General features: G+C 41.8%; 1 protein-coding gene across 3 annotated transcripts in view; it reads right to left on the bottom strand.

Annotated features, from left to right (window-relative positions):
* Positions 1-22,163, bottom strand: part of LOC133485586 (ryanodine receptor 2-like) — a 62,521-nt gene that overhangs the window by 5,955 nt on the left and 34,403 nt on the right. Inside the window, exons 52-89 of one of the 3 annotated variants that reach the window (XM_061789517.1) lie at positions 21,350-21,473; positions 19,459-19,574; positions 18,880-18,956; positions 18,108-18,229; positions 17,885-17,934; positions 17,649-17,709; positions 16,788-17,035; positions 15,445-15,526; positions 14,045-14,175; positions 13,633-13,932; positions 12,692-12,929; positions 12,368-12,455; positions 12,199-12,282; positions 11,967-12,128; positions 11,455-11,517; positions 10,869-11,000; positions 10,434-10,546; positions 9,794-9,890; positions 9,412-9,530; positions 9,255-9,306; positions 8,980-9,033; positions 8,769-8,868; positions 8,522-8,601; positions 8,279-8,355; positions 7,937-8,010; positions 7,735-7,815; positions 7,504-7,592; positions 7,278-7,406; positions 7,084-7,188; positions 6,932-7,013; positions 5,196-6,448; positions 5,038-5,099; positions 4,345-4,480; positions 4,166-4,252; positions 3,725-3,916; positions 3,484-3,614; positions 2,861-2,903; positions 789-925 (exon numbers count right to left, since the gene is read on the bottom strand). In XM_061789517.1, coding sequence (XP_061645501.1) covers positions 789-925; positions 2,861-2,903; positions 3,484-3,614; positions 3,725-3,916; positions 4,166-4,252; positions 4,345-4,480; positions 5,038-5,099; positions 5,196-6,448; positions 6,932-7,013; positions 7,084-7,188; positions 7,278-7,406; positions 7,504-7,592; positions 7,735-7,815; positions 7,937-8,010; positions 8,279-8,355; positions 8,522-8,601; positions 8,769-8,868; positions 8,980-9,033; positions 9,255-9,306; positions 9,412-9,530; positions 9,794-9,890; positions 10,434-10,546; positions 10,869-11,000; positions 11,455-11,517; positions 11,967-12,128; positions 12,199-12,282; positions 12,368-12,455; positions 12,692-12,929; positions 13,633-13,932; positions 14,045-14,175; positions 15,445-15,526; positions 16,788-17,035; positions 17,649-17,709; positions 17,885-17,934; positions 18,108-18,229; positions 18,880-18,956; positions 19,459-19,574; positions 21,350-21,473 — 5,371 coding nt within the window. The remainder of the gene's footprint in view (positions 1-788; positions 926-2,860; positions 2,904-3,483; positions 3,615-3,724; positions 3,917-4,165; positions 4,253-4,344; positions 4,481-5,037; positions 5,100-5,195; positions 6,449-6,931; positions 7,014-7,083; positions 7,189-7,277; positions 7,407-7,503; positions 7,593-7,734; positions 7,816-7,936; positions 8,011-8,278; positions 8,356-8,521; positions 8,602-8,768; positions 8,869-8,979; positions 9,034-9,254; positions 9,307-9,411; positions 9,531-9,793; positions 9,891-10,433; positions 10,547-10,868; positions 11,001-11,454; positions 11,518-11,966; positions 12,129-12,198; positions 12,283-12,367; positions 12,456-12,691; positions 12,930-13,632; positions 13,933-14,044; positions 14,176-15,444; positions 15,527-16,787; positions 17,036-17,648; positions 17,710-17,884; positions 17,935-18,107; positions 18,230-18,879; positions 18,957-19,458; positions 19,575-21,349; positions 21,474-22,163) is intronic. The other 2 variants (XM_061789518.1, XM_061789519.1) reach the window with 2 other exon arrangements.

Genomic DNA, 22,163 nt, shown 5'->3' with positions numbered 1-22,163 from the left:
ATGAGTGAATCATCAACTAACAGCCCATTGCCAGTGTTCTCTCGACAGTTACGGGGAATAGGATGTGCTGATTTGACACTATATTATTGTTCTTTATAAAAATATACAGTAATGCAATAATTAAATAGAATGTAAAGAATGAAACAGGTTTTTTTCTTCCACTCAATGGACATTGTCCTGCTCCTATGTGCGCAACATGGCCACCTGGGGGCAGTATAACAGACATCCTGTTATACATGGCGACGGTCAGAGTCAGTAAGCCGCCGTAATTAGCTGTTCTTCGCGGAGGATAAAGTATATATGCCTGTGAGTATTGTTATATTATCGATCTACGTGTTGCTCTACCATTTCTGTTCAAATATCCGATACTGAAAGAGTTATAACACCACAACATCAATGCTAGTCGTTAGCCTGTGTATGGTGTTTTGCATCGATTGTCAGCATCGAGGATTTTAGGAAGGCAAAGCTATGGCTGGTTAAATACACAGCGTGTAATTCTATTGGCTTTATGTTTCATTTGACAGTAGACTTAAAGTAGGGGTGGCAATAAACAGCTTGAAGCCTGTTCATTATCTGCCAAACCGCTGCTTGTTGTTAAGTCAGTTGAGTTCACTGCGGACTGGCAGAATGACAGCTCGTATCTTGAAATCTCGTATGTCGGGTCACGTGTATCTCGAGGCACCACTGTATTATCATCATCATAAATGCACAATTTACATTAAAACATTAAAGGCACTCAATGTAAAATGGCCTCAATGTACAAGTGACTTTGCCACTTATGTACTCACAGAGTGACCCAGGCGGTGTCTTTTCGGTGCCTGTTCCTCTCTGTTCCTTCAGAGCTGAAGTCTAAGGACACCTGGTCCAGACCAAGAAGTTCACTGATCTTGTCACGGCCACAGAAGTCTCCGTACTTATCCATCACCTGGAGGGGAGAGGTGGGTGACAGCAAGCAACTGATAGAAGAGTTTCCAAAGGCATCTGTGTTGCAAAAATAGAATGCTGATGTGACACCAATTCAAAGTCGTTGGAATAAAATAGGAGTGCATATCTATTGTGTTGCTGTGGCAGCGTCAGTTGATTTATCAACTTTCAAACAAGAGCCAACAGCTCAATAGACGGTAAGAAATCTCCACGACCTCCACGCTGGACCAGAAGTGGATTACCAGAAGCACTTACTGACATCACATCATCTGTTTTGTTGAAGGCTCTTAAAATGATGCAGAGCAGAGGGTTGAATACAGTAATTAATGCTAGACTTGTGACTTAAGACAGATGCTATTGTCTTCAAAAGTGCCCACAAATGTTAATTTTGACACTGATGTCTATAACACCGTAAGTGGTCCCTTTTTCGTGAGTCAGTAAAAACATATTTATTTTGAAATATACATGAGCATGTTTTCCTGGCAGGAGTCCCATCTCATCACAATCCTTCAGGCCGTGTGCCTTCGCTGTGAACTTGCCGTAACCGGGTAAACGCTGATGTAGCAGACATGCACGCCGCAACTTAGAACTCCCACTCCTCCACGCTGCCCTACTGTGAGACGGTGACTAGGACAGGGCCTGGTGCACGTCAAGTGAACCTTAACCTAATTAGTAGCTTCCCGTCAAATCTTGATTCCTGTCTTCAAAAGACCCCTTCTCGTACCAAATGGTTGGGGAAGACTATGTGGTTAATATCCACCGATGCGCGTGAGGCTCTGCCCACTGGCGTTGAGAGGAACTGCAAACGCCAGAACTTGTGGACATGCCTCTGATGTTTGTTAACAGAAGATAAAATGTCCGTTTTTATATCTTGCAAACTCTGTAGAAATATTCCAAATGTATGCCTTAGTGTCTGTGTCCCCATTCTCACTTTGACAGGTCCTCTGCATGATTTTGAAAACCAAAGTTTAAACAATGATCCTATGTGTGAAAGTACAAAATTAATTAATATTATTCTAAAGTCTATTTACTCAAATTTGACAAGATTCAGGCTGATGGGTGTGGTCTTCTCCAAGTCGGCACTCCCTCTTCCTACGCCCCGGTGCCGTTCAAGGTACTTTGTGTGCCGTATTTATACAGTGACACGGGCATTCTCGCTGTGTAAACAGTTATTTTTGATGATTATGTATCAAGATGGCAGAAGGTGCTTCTGATGGAGTCAAAGTCACTGACAGATGATGGGAGTGCGTCATAATTAAATGCCTCTCGCTGAGTGTAATGGAGACCTGCTGCTTTCAAGGACAGGAGCTATTATAATAGCATTACCATTCAGTGCTGAAACTACTGATTAAAGAACTCTGTTGAAGTGACGCAGCTGAGAATTGTTTTTTTCCTAGCAATGTAAGAATATGTACATTACATAAAGAATTAAACTAGTTAGAAAGTGTAATTACTGTATGTTGGGAGAATTCAAAAGGGACAACAATGGTGGGAGTGTTACGCTATAAGTCTTTAATGAAACCGTCTGTTCTGTTCCTATATTCCTGATCATTTACTGGATACTTTCCACTGTCATGTGGTTTCCAGTTGACTACAGGTAAAGCGTTTCAGTCAAGAATTCACTCCTTCTTGGATTGCTGCTACATTTTTATGGAATTTTAGCTAGCTCCAGAGCTGCAAGCCGCAGGGTTGACTGACACCAAACAACCAAATTCCCAATGGACCCGCCCTATACATCTATTGAATGACTTGACTCTTCCAAAGCTCCGGGTTCCGCGTGGTTAAGTACTCATACGCAGCTTGAAATGGAATCACCTGTGGCTAAAATTGAATATGAAACAAAAGTGAAGTTTGTTTCTTTAATTTACACAAGAGGGACACTCTTACTTGATTTTTGGCCACCCAGAAAAGAAAATACTCGGAAAAAGGACTTTACCTTTCTCTTAACGAATTTATCCCAGTAATTACTTGGAAATGATCTGAAACGACAAATGGTATAGTACACGTTAGCATATTACCTGAGACATCAGCTTCACATATTACGTGAGCCTGCACAATCTAAATGAGGTCAAAGAGTAGTTACCATTATCAATCCAACGTTGAAGAGGAGTTTATAATGTTTTGTTTACCTTACAGAATTAAACGGGACAAAATGTTTTACCCTTATCAGATTTCTTGATACAGCTCTCAGCCAGAAGGGATGGAACCAGTGGGGCACCCCACTTTTCGGCCTCCCTTTGATGTCCCCATTTATCACGTATGTTTTCTCACAACTTATGCATTGCACCATATGATTATATGTTGCTTATAAGCGGCATAATTACATGTAACAACGCATCAAAGTGATGTGTATTTAATTTTTGAGCATAGTTCCCCCTGTTGTAAGTGCCCTCTGAGCACTGTGGCCCCCCACTCCACAATTTGTTCAGCCACCTCTACTCTCAGTGTACTGGCTCTGGTATTAGATTGTGAAGGTGTAACTTAATAAAGACCTAATGAGTGTAAAACAGTAAATGCTTTGAAACAAATTAAATGTGTCCCAGCTAAATGTGAACATACACAGTGTTAATGACCAGCCGATCCCACTGGCCTTTAATGTCCTCCTCTGGGGGCTGCTGTGTCACATACAAGCCATCAAACTCAAGTCTTCGGGCCACTTCCTTCTCCCGTTTGAAGATCACCAAGGGTACCTGCCGAGCGCATGATTTGAATAGACAAAGCCTGCGGTGTATTTGTGAAATGTTAAAAACAAAAAAAGCTCCCATGGGCCCATTTGATGAAGTGATTTGAGCGGGTGTACCTTGAGGCAGTAGTAACCCATAATGCAACAGAAGGAGATGAGCGTGTGCGCCACAGCCAGGAGGTGAAGTGATGGCTCCATATAACCACTGCTTTCTTCCAGAACATAATATACTCCACCCTCATCACCTTCAGCCACTGAGTCAAGTGATGTGTCGACTTCCTTTTCGGGTGATGTTGGCAAAGATACCACCTATTAAGAAGGTGTCAAGGCCAGAGTCAATATGCACTTGGAGCCTGTTCTGTCATAAGAGTTGTGATGCAACATCAAGTGTATGTTTACGATAGACGAGCTAAAGCAGGTAAAACACATAGCGAAAATCGGGCCTAATTTGAGCATTTGTCCTCTATTCTAATGAATTTGATTTATGAATTTAAATCAGCCCAATCAACTACCTGAATTTTTATTTCATTTGGTAACATGAACTGCATTTACACCAACCTTATAAAAGAGGAGGATGAAGTTGATTGCAAAGGTAACGAAGAGGGACAGCAAACGCATGTTATAAAATGTCCTGGCAAAGTAGTTCTGGAAGAAAATGAAACAACACTAGGGAATTGTCTCAACCATATAATAATGTGTAAAAGCATTTGTTTATTATTATTTTTTTTAAATCACACCAGCAGGCTCTTATGATGAGAGCTTATCATCTCGCCAAAAGCGGAATTCTGGTTTCCTCTATCCTCTGATTTATTAGAGAGTCTCTTGGCCCTCTGTTCAACCTCGTTCGCAATTGTCTCCTCACATGTCGCCCATCTGCAACGACAAACCAACAGGAGGGAGGTCAGTTATATTTTATCAAGGGTACATCTGAAAATAATGACTTGTACCACTCCGTCATAGACTGATACGTTTTTAATATATAGCTTTTAACATGGCGGCACGGTGGGCGACTGGTTAGAGCGTCTGCCTCACAGTTCTGAGGACCGGGGTTCAATCCCCGGCCCTGCCTGTGTGGAGTTGGCATGTTCTCCCCGTGCCTGCGTGGGCTTTCTCCGGGCACGCCGGTTTCCTCCCACATCCCAAAAACATGCATTAATTGGAGACTCTAAATTGGCCATACGTGTGAATGTGAGTGCGAATGGTTGTTTGTTTCTATGAGCCCTGCGATTGGCTGGCAACCAGTTCAGGTTGTACCCCGCCTCCTGCCCGATGATAGCTGGGATAGTTTCCAGCACGCCCGCGACCCTTGTGAGGGTAAGCGGCTCAGAAAATAGATGGATGGATATATATATATATATATATATCGTGATTTGGGAATGAGTGAATGATTCCAAACGCAGCTTCTGTCTTTTCATAAAGAAATCACTAACCTTTCTGGTTCAGGCATCATCTCATCCTGAGCTTTTTTCTCTCTAACTATGTGAGCCTTGGGCTGTGAATAGAAAAACAATTCTATGAATCAATGGTAAATTAAAGCAGACAACATGAATTACTTCATATTTTGGAGTCGATACAATCAAAGAAATACCGGCCCCTGATGTCTGTCAGAGAAAGCAGCGTCAGCGGGGATGAACAGGTCGGTGTGACTGCTTGTCATGTCTTGTGTCGCAAGTCTATATTGTCCTCCGTCTCGTTTCACTTTGAGGCCAAATATGTCAGAGAGTACATCCATCTCCCTGGTGGAGGTCACGGCTGCTGTTTGCTTGCTCTCCCTCTGAGGGAAGAAAGTGGCAGAGGGCCTTCTTAGCCGGTCCACGCTACTTGCTACCTCTGTGACCTCATCAAGCGTCGGTTCGAGAATACCGCTGAGCAGGTCGGATATGGTCATCCTTTTGGCTCCCTCAATGAGTCCGCCGTTAACAAAAGCTACGTAAAGCACGTGTATGGTGTCGCTCACTACACCGCAACTGCACCAGAGCATAGTCATTAAAAGAAGTCTGAGGAAGTCAACGGATGACAAAAGGATATCCTTCAGGGTCATTTTTGTGACAGTGCCAAGCTTTTTGACAGAAATGAGAAACATCAGTGAAAACCACCACTGAGACACTCCCTTCCTGTCCAGGCCTGCTTCTTCATTATCCTTTTCTTCTTCTCCCCCATGACGCTCTCCGCTGACAGAGCCAGAGATCTGGGCCGCAAGCTGCATCTCGAAGATTGTGTCTTCACAGAAGTTGACAAACATTTCCATTTTTTCCTTCTCTCCACCTTCGTTGACCACGTCAAAAATGAATTGCCTCTTGGACTCCTTCACCTGTGGCTTCTCCCACTGCGTGCGGCTGGATTGGCTGATCCCGAAGTAAACGCGTTCCATGCGTTTACCGCCGCCGAGGATCTCGATGCGGCCTAAATAGGGTTGGAAGTAAGTCAAGACACACTCGGCGAGCTCCAAGAAGGCCCTCAGTCTTAAGTCCTTGGGCATGTGTTCAGACAAATTGGTGAGCAGCACGGCGATGCTGAAGCCGATGTCTTTGGCCGGCTCATGGAAGCGATCCGCAAAAGCCTCGTAATCCAGGATTTCGCTATCATCCGTCTCAATGCAGGAGAGAAGGAAATGACTCTCATCTTGTGAAAACTGCTTGGAGAGCTCCATGGCTTTCTGGAAATCCTTCCTGGAGATGCATCCCTTGCGACCAGGGTCATAATCGTGAAAGAGGTCCGAAGCTGTCAGGTCTTTAAGTTTGAGGAACAGGTCGAAAAACTTGAGGATCATCTCCACGTTGCTTGACGATTCCACCAACATATCCACCATCTGCTTTCCGATGGTCCCACTGACAACGTTACCTACAGTGACGTAAAAAGAACATTGTCCAACATGAGCTCATTAACAATTAACAAGGCTGTACAGTGAACCCTGCAGGACCAAGCCCTGGGGAAAAAAAAAATTCACAAATAATGGTCGCCCTAGCTCAAAATGTTTGTAATTGCTAAATAATTAATAGTTAAATCCCTAAGCATAAGGGTATCCTAAAACAATACTATATCATTCCAAACTAATCTTACAACATTACCCTCGAAACTAAATGTCTTACAGATGATTTGATTTTCAAACTATGCAACACAAATGTGAAGACGCTGGCATGTATGTCGCCGCTTTGCAGGTCGTAAAAATAACTATTACTACTTCTGACTTAGGCATTTTATTGTTTTTGACTCAGTAATATAGATACTCTCACTTTAAAATACACAGGTATATCACAACAAAAACCTTTAGAGAGCCAATAGCTAGCCAGACCTTTCTCTGCATCACCTTAGCGGTTTACATACCTTCTAGCATGGAAAGCAAGAACACAACCATGTCCTTTTGTAAGTCCATGAGCTCTTTCAGGAGCTCTATTTGCTTTGAATCCTGCAAGAAAAAAAAATTGACATGTGTTTTAGCGTAATTTTAGCGGGCAACAATCAGTGACTGGGCATACCTGTGAGAGCTTCATCTGCATATGAGCAAAGACATGGAGGAATCCAACCACGGCATCCCACAGACGACTGTGAGCAAGACTCTGCTGGTTTCCATTACACGGGCCCTGTGGGTAAACACCAGCAGCAGGAGATGCTGTACTATAATTGAGTACACAGATGCTGTGAATCATTGAAGAAAAAGAACGCGGCCGACCTGTATGTACTCGGTGAGTGTATTGAAGACCTGCTTAGCCACTTTGATAGCCTTGGAAAAATTGTGTTGGCCTTGTGCATCAATGGCATTCTTTCCAGAGTAGTACCAGTAGAAATCACTGATAGACTCCTGGAGAAGAAGTAGAAAGAAACATTGAGTCGGCTTTAAACCAAACTGTTTAAATTCAACAACTGAGGGGGCTGTGGTATGATTTAATCATGCTTACCTGTATTCTTAGCAGATAATCCACTGTGGAAATGATCATGTTGACAGTAGTGTTGTTGCCTGTCTGTGTTCTCAAGTAATTCTGAAAATCTAACGTGAAATAAATGTGAGAGTTGAGAAAAAGGCCATTTTCCCCTTCTATTGTGTCCTGTAATCTCAACGCTTGCATTGCAATTATAAATCTGCGCAGAGTTAATTAAAATGTGTCAAAGAAGGCAAAAGAAGCAATAACCTGAGTTGTGCCCTTCACAAAGCAGCTGTAGAAAACGGAACAGGTCGCAGGTTAGCTCTTCATCAGGCATCACAGTCTCTACTGGGGAAAAAGGGATTAGATGTCCAGAAATCCAAAGGTAAACTACTAGGGATGGAGCAACCCAAAGAGTCTAGGCATCAATGGACTGAAAGGGTGACATCTTTCCATAAGAATGCCGTACCTGAGCGTTCATCTGTGGCCATGCCTAATCCTTCGGCTTTGTTTTGCCTCTCAAATGCGTTCAGATCCAGTACACTGAGGAAACATACACACAATATCATAAGTAAAGCCTTGGAACCATTAACATTTACAGTACAGTAATCTCTCATTTATCGCGGGGGATAGGTTCTAGACCAACCCCGCTATAAGTGAAATCCACAAAGTGGCGACCACATTTTTTTGATTATCTATACATATTTTAAAGCTGTATGACCCTCCCCAGACTCATATTAATGTTCCTCACATTCCTATTAATCTTTCCCACTACCGTATTCTTGTAAACACTTTCCATACACTGACCCACCTGCACGACTGCATGAGTCCAGCCATGCTCTGGAAGAAGCCAACATCTCGTCTTTCTCTCAAATAATCCAGCATTTTCTATTCAAAACAAGATGGGGTCTGATTAGATCAGGGCATTTTGCTTTCATTAAGTAAGTTTAGCGAGAGACACAAAATTTGGAAACAAACAGAAGCGTCATCTTTTGTTTTGTTAAGTATAACCCTGAGGATACAATTTTACGGAGAAGTCAGCGCAACAATACACCTGCTGAACAGTGGCGTTTCCTCCGTTGAGAACAGCAATACCCATCTTCAGTGTTGGGGCAATCATGGAGCCCATGGCCCCTGATTAGATGTGAAATTATCACAATCAGGAAATCTAGCACTCACTCAATGACGACAATGGAGCAAAATGCAACCTCGAAAGAACGTGTTCATGAATAAATAAATAAAATAAAATAAATCGTCGAAGGAAATAAAAACTTTCTGAAATGCTTCACTGTTGCTCATACCTTTACTGGCACTAATGCTTTGCAGGACCATCTCTGAAGCTCCACGAAGATGCAACCTGGCCTGCTGGTACAGCAACTTCTGCTTGTCCATCTCTTTCTCCTAAAACACAAACGGGACGATGTTATTAGCCTTTTGATACCATAGTGATCAAAGCTGTTAAGGCTTTTTTTCTGTTCATTACATGTGCATGCCTATCAAAAACTGACTCACTTCAAAAGTTTGCACCTCCTGTTGCTCATCATCATCATCTTCCCTATGGCAGCTCTGTGAGGACAAACAGGTGGCGATGCAAAGTAGAAGTAAATATTAGAACGACGATAAGGATCAACATAAAGAATGATGGCCCAAATAATATAAAGCTGCATACATAAACCTTAAAACACACATGCACACACACACACACACTCAAACACACGTTTCCCCAAGGGAGTTGTGCAACACTTAAAAATCCCTTTTCTTTCACTCACCCACTGTCGTCTCATTACCTTAGCCATTATCTCCACATAGGAAACATAGAGCCAGTCAATTCCAAGATCACTTAGGAGGCAAAGCACATGAGATCATATCAGTAAGAGATATGCGAGGCTGAAAATGTGAAGAAAAAGAAAGAAAACATTGCATAATCCTGTATCATGACGACACCTTTCTGTCAAGGCGCTGCAACTAAAGAGCGTGATGAGCTGTAGGAGGGGATCGATCAGTTTGGCGCCATCTCTTTTCTCCTCTCGTCTTCCTCCCGCCAGTTCCATCACACTGAGCTTCTGCAAAAAGAATGACATTTTTTTATATATTTTCTCCACCCGTTTCTTTGGAAAGCCTACCACAGTGAATTAGTGTGCTCTCAGTCATCTACATCTACAGCATACACAAACAAATAAGGATGCAAAATCAAAAAGAAAAAAAGTCGTATTTCACGATTGCTTTTGATTTCTATAGTTGATGTTTATTCATAATAAGGCCCTTATGACATATATAATAAATTATAAATATTATTATAAATAGTCCAAAGTTTTATACCACTCACGGCTAAATCCTCCACAAGCTTCTCCTCAAATGTGTGCTCCTCAGTTGATATCCAGGATTTATTGTAGCCTTGGAGGAACAGGTTGATGGCTCTGTGCCTGCGAAGTGAGGGGGACATTTGAGGGGACAGAAAACCTAACACTGGCAAATGTTCCTGTTTTCATTAGGCACTTGCAAATAGCAGATTTAATAGCAGGCAGCATAGAAATAAGCTTTCAAACCACCGTTTGCCCAAAATGCATGTTGTTTATTCATGATTGTCCATAAGCACAGGACACTTGGATTCTTCTTGCGCATTTCGATAAACTAGTGGATGAAAACAGTACAGTACAGTTTTTTTCCCAAATGGTCACAGAATTGTTCAAAAATGTTACATCGAGCCATGCATTCATTTTTACAGCGCTTGTCCTCATTAGGTTGAGCTGGAGCCTATGTCACCTGACTTTGTGTAAGAGGCAGGGTACAGCCTAGACTAGTCGCCAACCAATGGCAGGGCACATGTAGACAAACAAGAATTCACCCCTATGGGACAATTTACAGACTTCACTGAACCCTGTTTACCAGCAGGGTAAACAGATAAAAACAATGTAACCAGGTGGGGCACAATTATCTCACAGTTATCATTTAGCAGGTGTTTGTACCTGGGGAGGTTGTAAAGAGGAGCCATCCTTAGACAGGCCACCACTGCTTGCTTCCTTTGCTTGGACAAGACTTTGTGCCATGTCGCTCTTTTATGCTTGTGCGGATGTTCGACCTGAACATGAAATCAAAGATGGATAAGGGCAACAAGGTGTCATGCAGCGACCTGAAGGATTTCAGCAATAGCATTCCATTCATACATAGGATACATTTGTCATTCTTCAAGAGGGCAAGCTTAGCTTTCTTCATATCAGAATTCAAACTGGGTTTCTAATACGAAGCACGTTTCTTATGTCATTCAAATTCAAAATTCGTTTGAAGTAAATACGATAAAGATAAATAGCAGCATTGAAAGAAAATGACTGATGAAGTCTTGCACTTAAGGCTGTCACTTCTACATTTGAACAGAATATGTTTTTCACTGTATAAGAGGTCACCTGATCAAGGTAATAGAGGACTCGAGCAAGTCTCAGGATCTTGTCCACAGTCGTCTCCAAGTCAGCCGTGGAGAACAGTGGATTCTGGTCTTCAGAATTAAAGATGCCTCTGTGGAAGCTTGTTGATGACTTCTTGTGGAGGGGAGAAACAATTGAACTGTTATTTATTCAGTTGCAATGTTCTCGCATTGCAATCACTGGAAAGTACTTTTTTAAATGCTGCTAAGGTGAACCAATCCTAGAGTGAACTACTAATTCATACACAGTGCCTCTTTCGTACTTTGTGACAAATTCAAGTCACGGCGTGATGGAAGAATGGATTTTACAGGCTACAAGACCATTCCAAAGTCTAATTAACAGCACTCTTGTTGCTCAAATTAAAAATCACGGCTACTCAGGCGTATCAGTGTGCATGTAGAAAGTCAGCAGAATGTACATGCACTTCCTTCAAAAGACAGAACCCTCAAGGGAAAGTGGGGACATAAAATAAATCAAATAAAATAAAAAAACAAGTACGGTGACCGTGTAATAAAGGTAATGTGCAATACAGTACATTGAAAACAAAATGCAAAATGGAAGTCTTTACCTGACCATGAGAATGTAAAAGGTATTTATACACATAGTCACGAATCTCATCTTCAGTGTTCTTCTGTGAGAAGCAAACAAGTTTAAATAAATTTGGTACATAAAAATGCCTCTTCATATCAACTTCATATTTATTACCGTACTGTACATCAAAATTTATTTTTCATTGGAACATTTTCTCATCTGTTATGATGACCAAGTATTGTGTTGCATGCTAATAAGCTGTCCTCATGATTCCCTTTTCAGAATTCTTTTTGTGTCCATGAGTGGGCGAAATGGCAGTGCCCATAGGACACTTTTGATCATATTGAAGCTGTTGTTTACGGTTTGACCATTTAAATGCCAACTGGTCAATAAACGTTACAGTAAACACAACAAAGGCAAAACAGTGTAACGATCCAAAAAGTTTCCCTACGGTTGTTGTTTCTTTTCAAACTGATCCATCAGGAAATACATTGGTAATCATTCCCCATGCAGCAATCACTTGGCATGACGCCCACATTGCCAACCAACCTGAGCGAAAGCACTCTTAGCTGATATGATGAGACTCTCGTTGCTGGGAAAACAAACTCTCAGTCCCACCGGGAGAAGACGCTTCATGGAAGCCACAATGAGAGACGTGTGTACGGAATAACGATCACCCTTCCTCTTCATCCTCCTTTTTTCGTAGTCAAGCTGTAAATGAAATAATATGACATGATTTTACTGCTTCATTTATGAGGTCCACTTGAGAATACCGGCTCACCTTTGACGTGTTGTCATTGACCAAAAATGCTAAATTGTTGATTTCGTTTTGGACAACGTAGTTCTGTTCCTCCCACTTGAAATTCTTTAGTGCGACACCAAATTTGATATGTGAGGCAAGATGTACACCCAAAAGAGCAGTGACAAAAGACAAAGTTTGACAAACTCACATGAGATTTGGCCCAGAAAATAAAGACCTCTGCCACCAAACAGAACAGCTCCTCAGCATCAGGGTTTGACTCTTGCTGCCAACGGGCCCTGAGACAGTTCAAACAAAAAAGGTGCGGGGAACCAAGCAACATGGCTGACCCATTATTGAAATGACACAATACGTACAAACATTCCTGTACCGAGAAAAGTTTCATGTCACAAAAATGTCACAAGCTTTTACGGGCCACAAAATAATGATGTGGAGAGCCAGATTTGGCGTGCGGGCCTTGAGTTTGACACCTGTGCTTTAGCCCCTTTCGAACCTCCGTAGTTGCAAATCTTACCGATTTGAGTCCACAAAGGGGATGAGGAGCGGATAGAAGGCGTAGAGGTCACGCACGAGAACGGTGAACTTCTCCTGTATCAGCAATTCTGCTTCCGACGCACCGCAACCCTCTGCTTTCATTCGCTCCTCCTCGAGCAGGACAAGCGCCGCCCGCTTTCTCAGCTTATCCATCAGAGGAAGGAAGTGGCTCTTCAGCAGCTCAGCACGAGCTTTGCAGATGATTGGCTGGGAATGGACTGAGATACACGCTACTCACAAAATATACTCAGCTTTCGGGTAAAATTTCAATATGAAACTAAAATGAAACATTTTTGGGCTTAAGTTAATTTGACCTTCTCGAAAATGTAGCTGTCTAACTGTTCAATGTTTCAGTACTTTTTGCACAACTTGATGTTCTCTAACAAGGAGCTGAATGGCAAAATTCACAACAGGTGTTTGATCCATGAAAATTTCCTACATCCAATTCTATGCCTTTCTGTAACTCGTCCAGTCTCTCTGGTGTAACCTTCTGATGACAGTTTGTGACACTCTTAAGCTCAGTGGTCACTTCCCTCTGAGAACTTCCTTTTTGAAATCTCACAATGACGAAGTACTAAATTTTAGCTGTTTTCTTGGTCTCATGATGTCCAAATGTGAACAGCATGATGAAGAGGACTGTTTAAGTCCCAATTCTAATTGAACCAGGAAATGTATTGGATCAAACACCTGAAATACTGAAATAATGAATACTGAAATATTGAACGACTGCCCAAGCATTCAAAAGTTTAAAGATGGTCAAACAAAGTTCACCTGTACAGGTTATGGTGCATCTTAGGATCATCCTGAAATTTCACCAAAAAGGCAAATGTCTTGAACATTTTGTGAGAATATTATTGCATGACTGAAAATTACTTGAGTAACTAAAATGTGGTAAAATATAAGCAGGAACGCGCAGACTACCTGCCAGCTGCTTCATCCAGTCAACCTGGCTCACACCCACGTGGTTGTGGAGGATCCGCAGAATGTGACCCAGCAGGTCGCTGGCGTGCTGAGCAGTTACAGAGGTGAGGACCGGGCTGTCTCGCCACCAGCGGGACACGTAAGCACATAGCATCGGCAACGTGACGTCCATGACATGGACGTAATGGGCCTGCCGAGCGGCGGTGCTGTCGTCCGTCAACTCCTCTGCTTGCCACATCGCTTGCTCCAGTGAGGGCAGGAGGGGGCAAATTTCTTCCACATCAACTGGCAAGCCCAAGTCTAGCAGAAGCAGAAAAAGGAAAAACAATCTTGTAAAAAAAAGATTTTTTAAAAATTTAAAAAAACAAAAAAAACAAAAAGGAGTCAAATAGACAAATTTTTAATGGATTACCATCTCTTTCAGGCATACTCATGGTGTTGTAGATGGAGTGAGGGTTGTTTTGATTGATGGCTGGCTCCAGGAAGCATACAGGAAAAGCGGCAGTCAGCGCTGCTAGACAAGCACCTGCTGCTGGCCTCTGCCTGGATGGAAACATGCTGTTACACAAGTAGATCCATCCATTTTCTATCGCGCTTGTTCTCATTAAGGTGAACTGGAGAGCCCATCTCAGCTGACTTTGGGCAAGAGAAGCAGGGGACATCTTGGACCGACCTGTTGTTTATCACAGGGCACAAACTATATAAAACCATTCATTCACATTCACAACTATGGACAATCTAGTCATCAAAGAACCGAACGCATATGTTTTTGGAGGATTACCCGGAGAAAACCCAAACACTGGGAAAACATGCAAGCTACACACAGGGATGTCGGAACTCAGATTCGAACCTTGAACATGGTATCGTGCCAACCACTATTCCAACGTGCTGCCACAAAAGTGCATGACTGATTAAACTAATCGGAAAATAACTTCTTCCAAAAGATCTTCCATGTTGACCCTAATTTATTTATTATTATCTCATGATTGGTTGTTAAGCGTTTTGATAATAATTTAGAATTTGATGTGGTTAAGTTGCTTTGTCATGCAGAAATAACAGATTTTTCTAGGTGTCACTAGCAAAATAGCAAGAGTTTGCATGTTCTGCCCGTGCAAGAAATGGGAGGATATTATATAACATCACTTTGAAGAAACGAAAAGAAGACGACTCTCGCTAGCGCCGTTCTCCTAATAAGAGGCAAAATGTGCTTGCTTCAAGCTTTTTATTTGTCACTCCCGGTTGACATTTACTGTAAAACCGAAGCATAAAACAAAAGAGAATTAAACATATATTCAAACACGTTGGCATGGTGGACGACTGGTTAGCACATCTACCTCACATTTCTGAGGACTGGGGTTCAAATCCCGGCCCCGCCTGTGTGGATTTGCATGTTCTCCCCGTGCCTGCGTGGGTTTTCCCCAGGTACTCAGGTTGCCTCCCACAACCCAAAAACATGCATGGTAGGTTACTTGAAAACTCTAAATTGCCCATAGGTCTAAATATGAGTGCGAATGGTTGTTTGTTTATATGTGCCCTGCGATTGGCTGGTGACCAGTTCAGGGTATACTTTGCCTCTCGCCCGAAGATAGCTGAGATAGACTCCACCACGCCCGCGACCCTAGTGAGAATAAGCGGTTCAGAAAATGGATGGATGGATTTACCCAATAACTGACTGAGGTCAAGAACTGGACATACATGGATCAAAGGGTTCAAAGTTGCCTGTTAGCATTTTTTTCATCGTTGATTGCAAGTAATAATTATATCGCACAGGCACTGAATGAGTTGGAATGTGTTACATAACAAACACAGTACCCCTCCATGTAGACGGCGCTGCTGGTGCCAAGTAAGTAGAGGCTGTTAAGGATCCTGTAACAGGACGCCTGCACGCTTCCCACTGGAAAAGACGAGGTGACACTTAAATCGCTTAAATCCTCATAAGAGATATATTCCAAGGACGGCGAGAGCGGGAAAGGTGAGAGCACAGAATCACATAGAAACAGACTTGACTTGCGAGACGACTGCTGATGCAGGAAATGGATGATACCTGTGGAAGGTCATCATATTAGTGAAGGAGACAATAGGCTCCGGCTGCTGCGTGGCCATGACTGAGCCGCTTAATGTGAGCTGACCTCAAAGGTATGCAAACCGGCTGCTAATCTTAGCATATTATCTTTTTTTTCGAGATTTACATATACTTTTTTCTGTTACAATTTTACTGTGATTGAACATTTTCATTTGCTATATATACACAGGTGCATCTCAGGACATTAGAATATGGTGGAAGTCTCAATTTATTTCAGGAATTTAATTCAAAAAGTGGAACTCACAGATTCACTACACACAGAATGAAATATTTCACTTATGTAGGTTTTTTTTTTTATATAATTTTGAGGATTCTAGTTTAAAGCGAAAAAAAAAAATCACCTCCAGCTCAAGAAACTAAAAAAATGATACAAGACACAATCAAACTTTTTTTAATAAAAAAATGTATTTCTTGTTTGATGAGTCTACATAATAGGGTATTCATCAAAATATGACAATTTTGTTGAGTAATATTATTCTCGCGCAATTGATCTTAATTTTTAATGAGATATGTACAGACTAATTTATTTAATTTTTTTTTACTTTTGAGGAAGAATTTCATTAACCATCAATAAAAAGCCATTATGTATGTTAGAGAAGAATATCCTTGAAAAGTCAAACGAGCATGCAAGCAAGCATTTTCACAAACTTTTCAGGAAATTCAATACAAATCCACGACAAGGAAGCAGATTTGTAGATAGCACACACAAAAATCTAAGAGGAAGGCAAAAAGGAAAATTTGTGTCGTGTCACAGGCGGTGCGCAAATGGATCATTTGTGATGCTTTGTGAAATCCGTTATAAAATCTATATCTGTGTAAATATGGTGTTGGAATTTTTATCACTTGATCTTTTATTTTTCAACATGAAGCCCATTTAATATTGTTTGCCAAGAATGCATAGTTATGCAAATATTCATGTTTAAAAATGTTGCACACCCTGTAGTTCACTTTTTGAATTTAACTACTGAACTGAAATAACTTTTCTACAATAGTTTTATTCATTGAGATGTCCCAATAGATAGACTGCTTAACAAATGTGTAGGAAAACAATGAAACTGCTTTCTCCTCTCACCTAGGAGTTGAACACCAAAGTTTTGGCTATCAAGATGCTGGAAGAGGGACGTGAGCGTTGGGAGGAGCACGGAAGTTGTGTACCCGAGAACCTTGGAAACGCCTTTTGCCTGTTGACTCCGACACTGAGGAAACGAGACCGAGGTGATCGAGAGGTTTTCCACGGTCACCTCAAGATCAGACGCGGCCGCCTCAAAGAAGGAACACAGAGACGCCCGGATGGATTCTGGAGCTGAATTTATTAATGTCCTATTGTGAAAAGACAACAAAAAAATAATACTTGGATGGCCTGTCGACATTATGGTTAATCATTTCAGGCAACAAATACAACCAGTGTAAGTGAGCAAACATGGTCTCTTATGCTGAAAACAGATAAATCAATTACTTGTTAATCATCTAGCGTCATGTTTTTGCCTTTTGATACAAGTTAGATCGATTGATTGCTTTAATGGATCAATGAAGCCATCAATTTAATCCTCAGAAGTTTTGTGACAGGAGAGAGTGACTTAATAGATTTTTTAGGCCCAATGTGACAAGAGTGGGGGCATCACAGCGGTAGAGATGAACATTTCTGCCTCAGCGTCAAGAGGTCTGGGTTCGAATCTCGGCTCAACCTCTCTTGTGTGGAGCTTCCATGAGCTTTCTTCTTCTTCTTCCTCTCACATTCCAAAAACATGCAGGTTACGTACATTGAATACTCCAAATTGTCCACAGGTGTCAATGGTTATTTGTCTATATGTGCCCTGTGATTGATCGCTTACACCAGCCCTGCCTCTCAACCAGTCAGCTAGGATAGGCCTCAGTGTGACAAGTGATATTGAAAGTGGATGGATGGATGGATGGATGGTGACAGAACAGCTACCTTGCATCCAACGCTCGGGCCAACACATGAAGGCAGCTTGTGACAGCTGAGGTTTCATTTCCTGAAGGAAGAAAAAAATACAAATCTGATATCAGACGATAATATTACGCATATGCAGAGAAAATATATATCACTGATGGCCAGACATGCCTGAAAGACACAAAAGTGAAAGGCATAGTAGCAACAATGGTGTGATATCAGGCTAAAAGCTTTTTTTCCCCCCACACGGTTCTTACCAAAGAGAAAGAGCCTGTGTCTTACAAGAGCTGCAAGCCTACAGAAGAGGCTGGATGTGAGAGGACAGAAAAGTGAAGTGATCAGAATGAGGAGAAAGCAGCGAAACAATAGCCAAAAGAACAAATGCAAACAACCCGTTGCGTCCTACAACAACATCTATAATCGGTAACAAATACATTTGAAATGGAAATGCGTGTCCAAGATAGATTTTATGACACATGCCTTGCAATGATTTCTTTTTCCTTTTTGGAGGCATGGCGTCTGTTAATGTCCGAAGGGACCGACACGGACAAGAAATACAGTCGGTGGCCTTTCACATATTCTTCCAAAAGTGGAATGATAACCTGTTAAAGAGGTAAAAGCAAAGCAAAGCAAATGTATTTATATAGCACATTTCACACACAAGGTAACTCAATGTGCTTTACATAATTAAAAGCAATTAAAAACAAAGGGAAAAGGCAAAAATGTGTTATATTCATCGACAAATCTACCCTATTTACAGTATTTCACTTGGCCCATGTCTCCCTTAAATATTCGAAACATTTGCGCTTCATTGCAAAAAAATTTTGTTCTACAAAAATCAGAAACTCATTTTTTGTCATTCAACAAATCATTGACATAAGTCACGTATGCGTGTGTGTGCATGTGTGTGTGTGTGTGTGTTTGGTGGAGACATTAGGAGATGTGAGGCATGACTATGCAAATATCTCTTTCCGTTCCCTGCTTTGGAGGCAGAATGGCGTGGGAAGCTTTAATCGATGTCATGATGGGAATCGACATGCCCGCATGGATTTCTCAAATGGCTAAATATATTACACAGCCACAAAGAAATTTTCATGGGTGGGGGGGTTACGTACCAACCATTAAACAAAACTAATTGCATGACAGAATTGAAAATCGTAACTGGAATGTCAGCATCAATGCGAAAGATTCCATATTAGAACGATCCCATTGGAAAAGGTCTGTCTTCATACGCATCTAATCGTGAGCAAACCTTGAGGAAAAAATGAACAGGGTGCTGGTGTGACACTCTCTCTGCTTGAGAGGCATGTCCTCTGGCTTGCATCACCTCTGTAAAAAAATGAATATATACACAATAAAAAAATTACAAAGGAAGTGAAATTTCTACATGACACATGTCCTATTGTCCTATTCTTAACAATGTAAGGATGTATCAAATCTAAATTAGCCCATGGCAGGACAAATACTTAGTACCACATATAAATAAATATACAATAAAATGAAAAAATCTGTAAGAAAACTATTACTTCAGGTAGATGCCTTGGTGTCATCATCCATGGATTCATATAGTGGCAACGTAACAGAAATTTGAACTTTGAAGTCGGAACAGGCCAAAGTCTATCACTAAACTATACTAACGCAGCGGTAAAGTCATAAATACAAAACACTCCTATGCCATTAATATGAAAAGCCTTCTAGTGACCACGCATTCCTACGCTGCGTGCTGTTTGTAACCTTGATACGTCATATGTCAGAACCGTAGTAAATCGAGAACCCCCTGCATTTTAGAAGACACAGTTTTAGACTGTATTCTTTTAACTGAAAGTGTTACCTAGCTCCAACATGTGTTCCTGAGCTTCCTCTGTGTACGAGAGCAACCGCTGGAGCAGAGTTTGGCCAAAACAGTTGGCTGTGGCCGGAAAATCCAGATCCGATTTCTTGCGATCCCTGCAGTGAAAAATATAACCAATTAAAGTTTCAAGCAGCGAGGAGCCATCCCTCTTACCCCAATTTTTTAGGTGAAACCTCAAATGACAATCAAACTTTGATGCTATGCTGGCATAGGCAAGAAAACTTAGCAATTTGGCATCGCCGATCTCTCTTGGAGAGCTGCTTCCGATTGAGGCACTTTTTTGGCAAATTCCCTTGTAGGAAATTGTCAAAGTGGAATTCGGCCACAATGGCAGCTTCAAACCAAAACGGCTGACTCCCTGTTGAATTTTGGGCATGGATGCCTAAGACTTGTTCGCTCATGTAGTTATGATTCACAGTCTGGTTTGGTGCTGCTACAAAAAAGGACAAACTCCGACTGCAACGGACAATCAAAACTGCTGAAAGGATTGTCGGTACCCCCCTACCCACCCTTGAGGACTTGCACGCTGCCAGAACTAAGACAAGGGCGTGCAAAATCCTCTCGGACCCTCCCCACCCTGGTCACCAGCTCTTCCAGCTCCTTCCCTCAGGTAGGCGCTACCGATCAATGCAAACTAGAACTAGTAGACATTCCAACAGCTTCTTCCCTCTTGCAATCAACTTCTTGAACAGCTAACTTACAATTCCATTACAACAAGCTGGCAATTTTTTGACTTGAGTTCGTTGTCACATTTCTGTTTTATGTATTACTCGTGCACTCACTGTAGTTGTCTCGCCGTGCTGCACTATTTGCATATAGTGGCCACTCATGCCAGAGTAGTATCTGCTCCATTTGCACACTGATTGAGGAGTATCTGTAACATTTGCACAACCATTGTCCCAGATTATCGCACTACTCGTCACTTTAAACCGCATACACTCCTTGAAGTCTCAGTGCCCTTTGCACAATGGTCATTGCACCGGACTATTGCGATATTAGCCATTCGAACTGAGGACTCTGCATCTTTTTGCACAATTGTTGTTTGTTGTTGTTTTTTGTTAATGTCTTTATGTCTCCAAAGTGTTCTGTAAATTGACTGTCTGTTGTACTAGAGCGGCTCCAACTACCGGAGACAAATTCCTTGTGTGTTTTGGACATACTTGGCAAATAAAGATGATTCTGATTATGATTCTGATTCTGATTCTGATTAACGTGTAACCAATTTGGTCTTGATCGGTGAAACTGGTGTCAGAGGCTTTTTTTTTTTTTTTTTAACTTTACAGAGGGCACTATCGGGTAACTAAAATACCATGAATCACCGCATATTTGTGGTTTGGCCTTTGCGAATTCACCTATTTGTGGATTGTGGGGCACCTATCCTCCGTTATATGCTGAAAAACAATTTTAGGTTTCTACGGTCAGGCCAAAGCCATGTCTAAAATAAAAATAAATACGATAAATTCAAATGAATCGTGGTGCCAAGTAACTACTGTATGTTGAACTTAGGCGAGAAGCTTCTTTGAGTTAGGCCATAGCATTGTCAAATGTGAAAAATGTGCTTTTCTGCCATTTGGTGGCATGTTTAGGAAATTATAAACCTTTTTGGGTCGGCATCATTTACGCGTGGATTTTCGCTGGCGGTGGTTTCACTGTACATTTGAACATTTGGTGAATTTAAGGGCACGTTGAGGCCCCCAAAAAGGCAATTCTTTCTCTCTTATTTCGTGAAACAGTATCAGGAAATGTGAATGCTGAGAGATGCTTTCACTACAGGTATGCTAAAAAAAAAAGTAATGACGACTGTCTCATTCATATTCCACTCTGAATGCAGGAATTTGCTTTCGCAGCCAGGAGCTGAATCTGTCCCCACCTCCACACTGTGTAGCCGTTGAGCTGAAGGAACTTGAGCACATCCTGGGCTCTCTGTAGGAATTTGCTCTTTTCCTTCGCAGTCAGGTTGTCATAGGGCACGAGGACTGTGTGCCCACGTACCACTGAGAAGAAAGAAAGGTAAAAAAAAGAAATACAAAATTTGTGAAAAACAACACCCGTTTCTCCTGACCTTTTTTTCCCCCCCGACATCCAGGCCCACTTTAGACGAGGTCGGAATGCACTATAAATACAGTGGGACTTCCACATAACTGGTATTTCCTACTGTGACCTTTCAGAAAATGGGACATGCGCTACCCTGCTAATCAATCTTCCTTCTCTCTCTACAGTACACCAATTTATTTCCAGCAATGATACACACAGAGATTGTCTTTTAATTTATTATTTCCACTAACACAACAACTTAAAGACATGCATGTGAAAATTGATTTCTAATTAGTTGTGTGGATTTCTGGAGTGCCAAATAACTGAAGTATAATTGAGTGACTTGGTGATTCAATGGTGCCTCAGCAAGTGAAAATAGAATGGAATCTGTATGGGTGCTCGGTTTATGGGGCGGATGGTTAAATTAGCCAGAGGTGGCTTCCCAGACACAGCATTCATTTGCAGTCTGGACACGGAGGGTTGAACATCTCCTCCTCTGGAGGCAGAGTCCCCAGAAGTCTCCAATAATACCACAAGTAGCTGAATTGGCTACTCATCACCTATTTTGAATCGTCGCTTCAGGGGCTCCGGCACATGCCTTTGTTCTGTCCTGGTCGGCATGATAACTTAAGCCATATTCGGCATTAGAA

This window comes from Phyllopteryx taeniolatus, chromosome 11 (assembly GCF_024500385.1).
Source record: "Phyllopteryx taeniolatus isolate TA_2022b chromosome 11, UOR_Ptae_1.2, whole genome shotgun sequence".
In the NCBI taxonomy this organism is placed as follows: Eukaryota; Metazoa; Chordata; class Actinopteri; order Syngnathiformes; family Syngnathidae; genus Phyllopteryx; species Phyllopteryx taeniolatus.
This window is presented reverse-complemented; position numbering and strand designations above follow the sequence as displayed.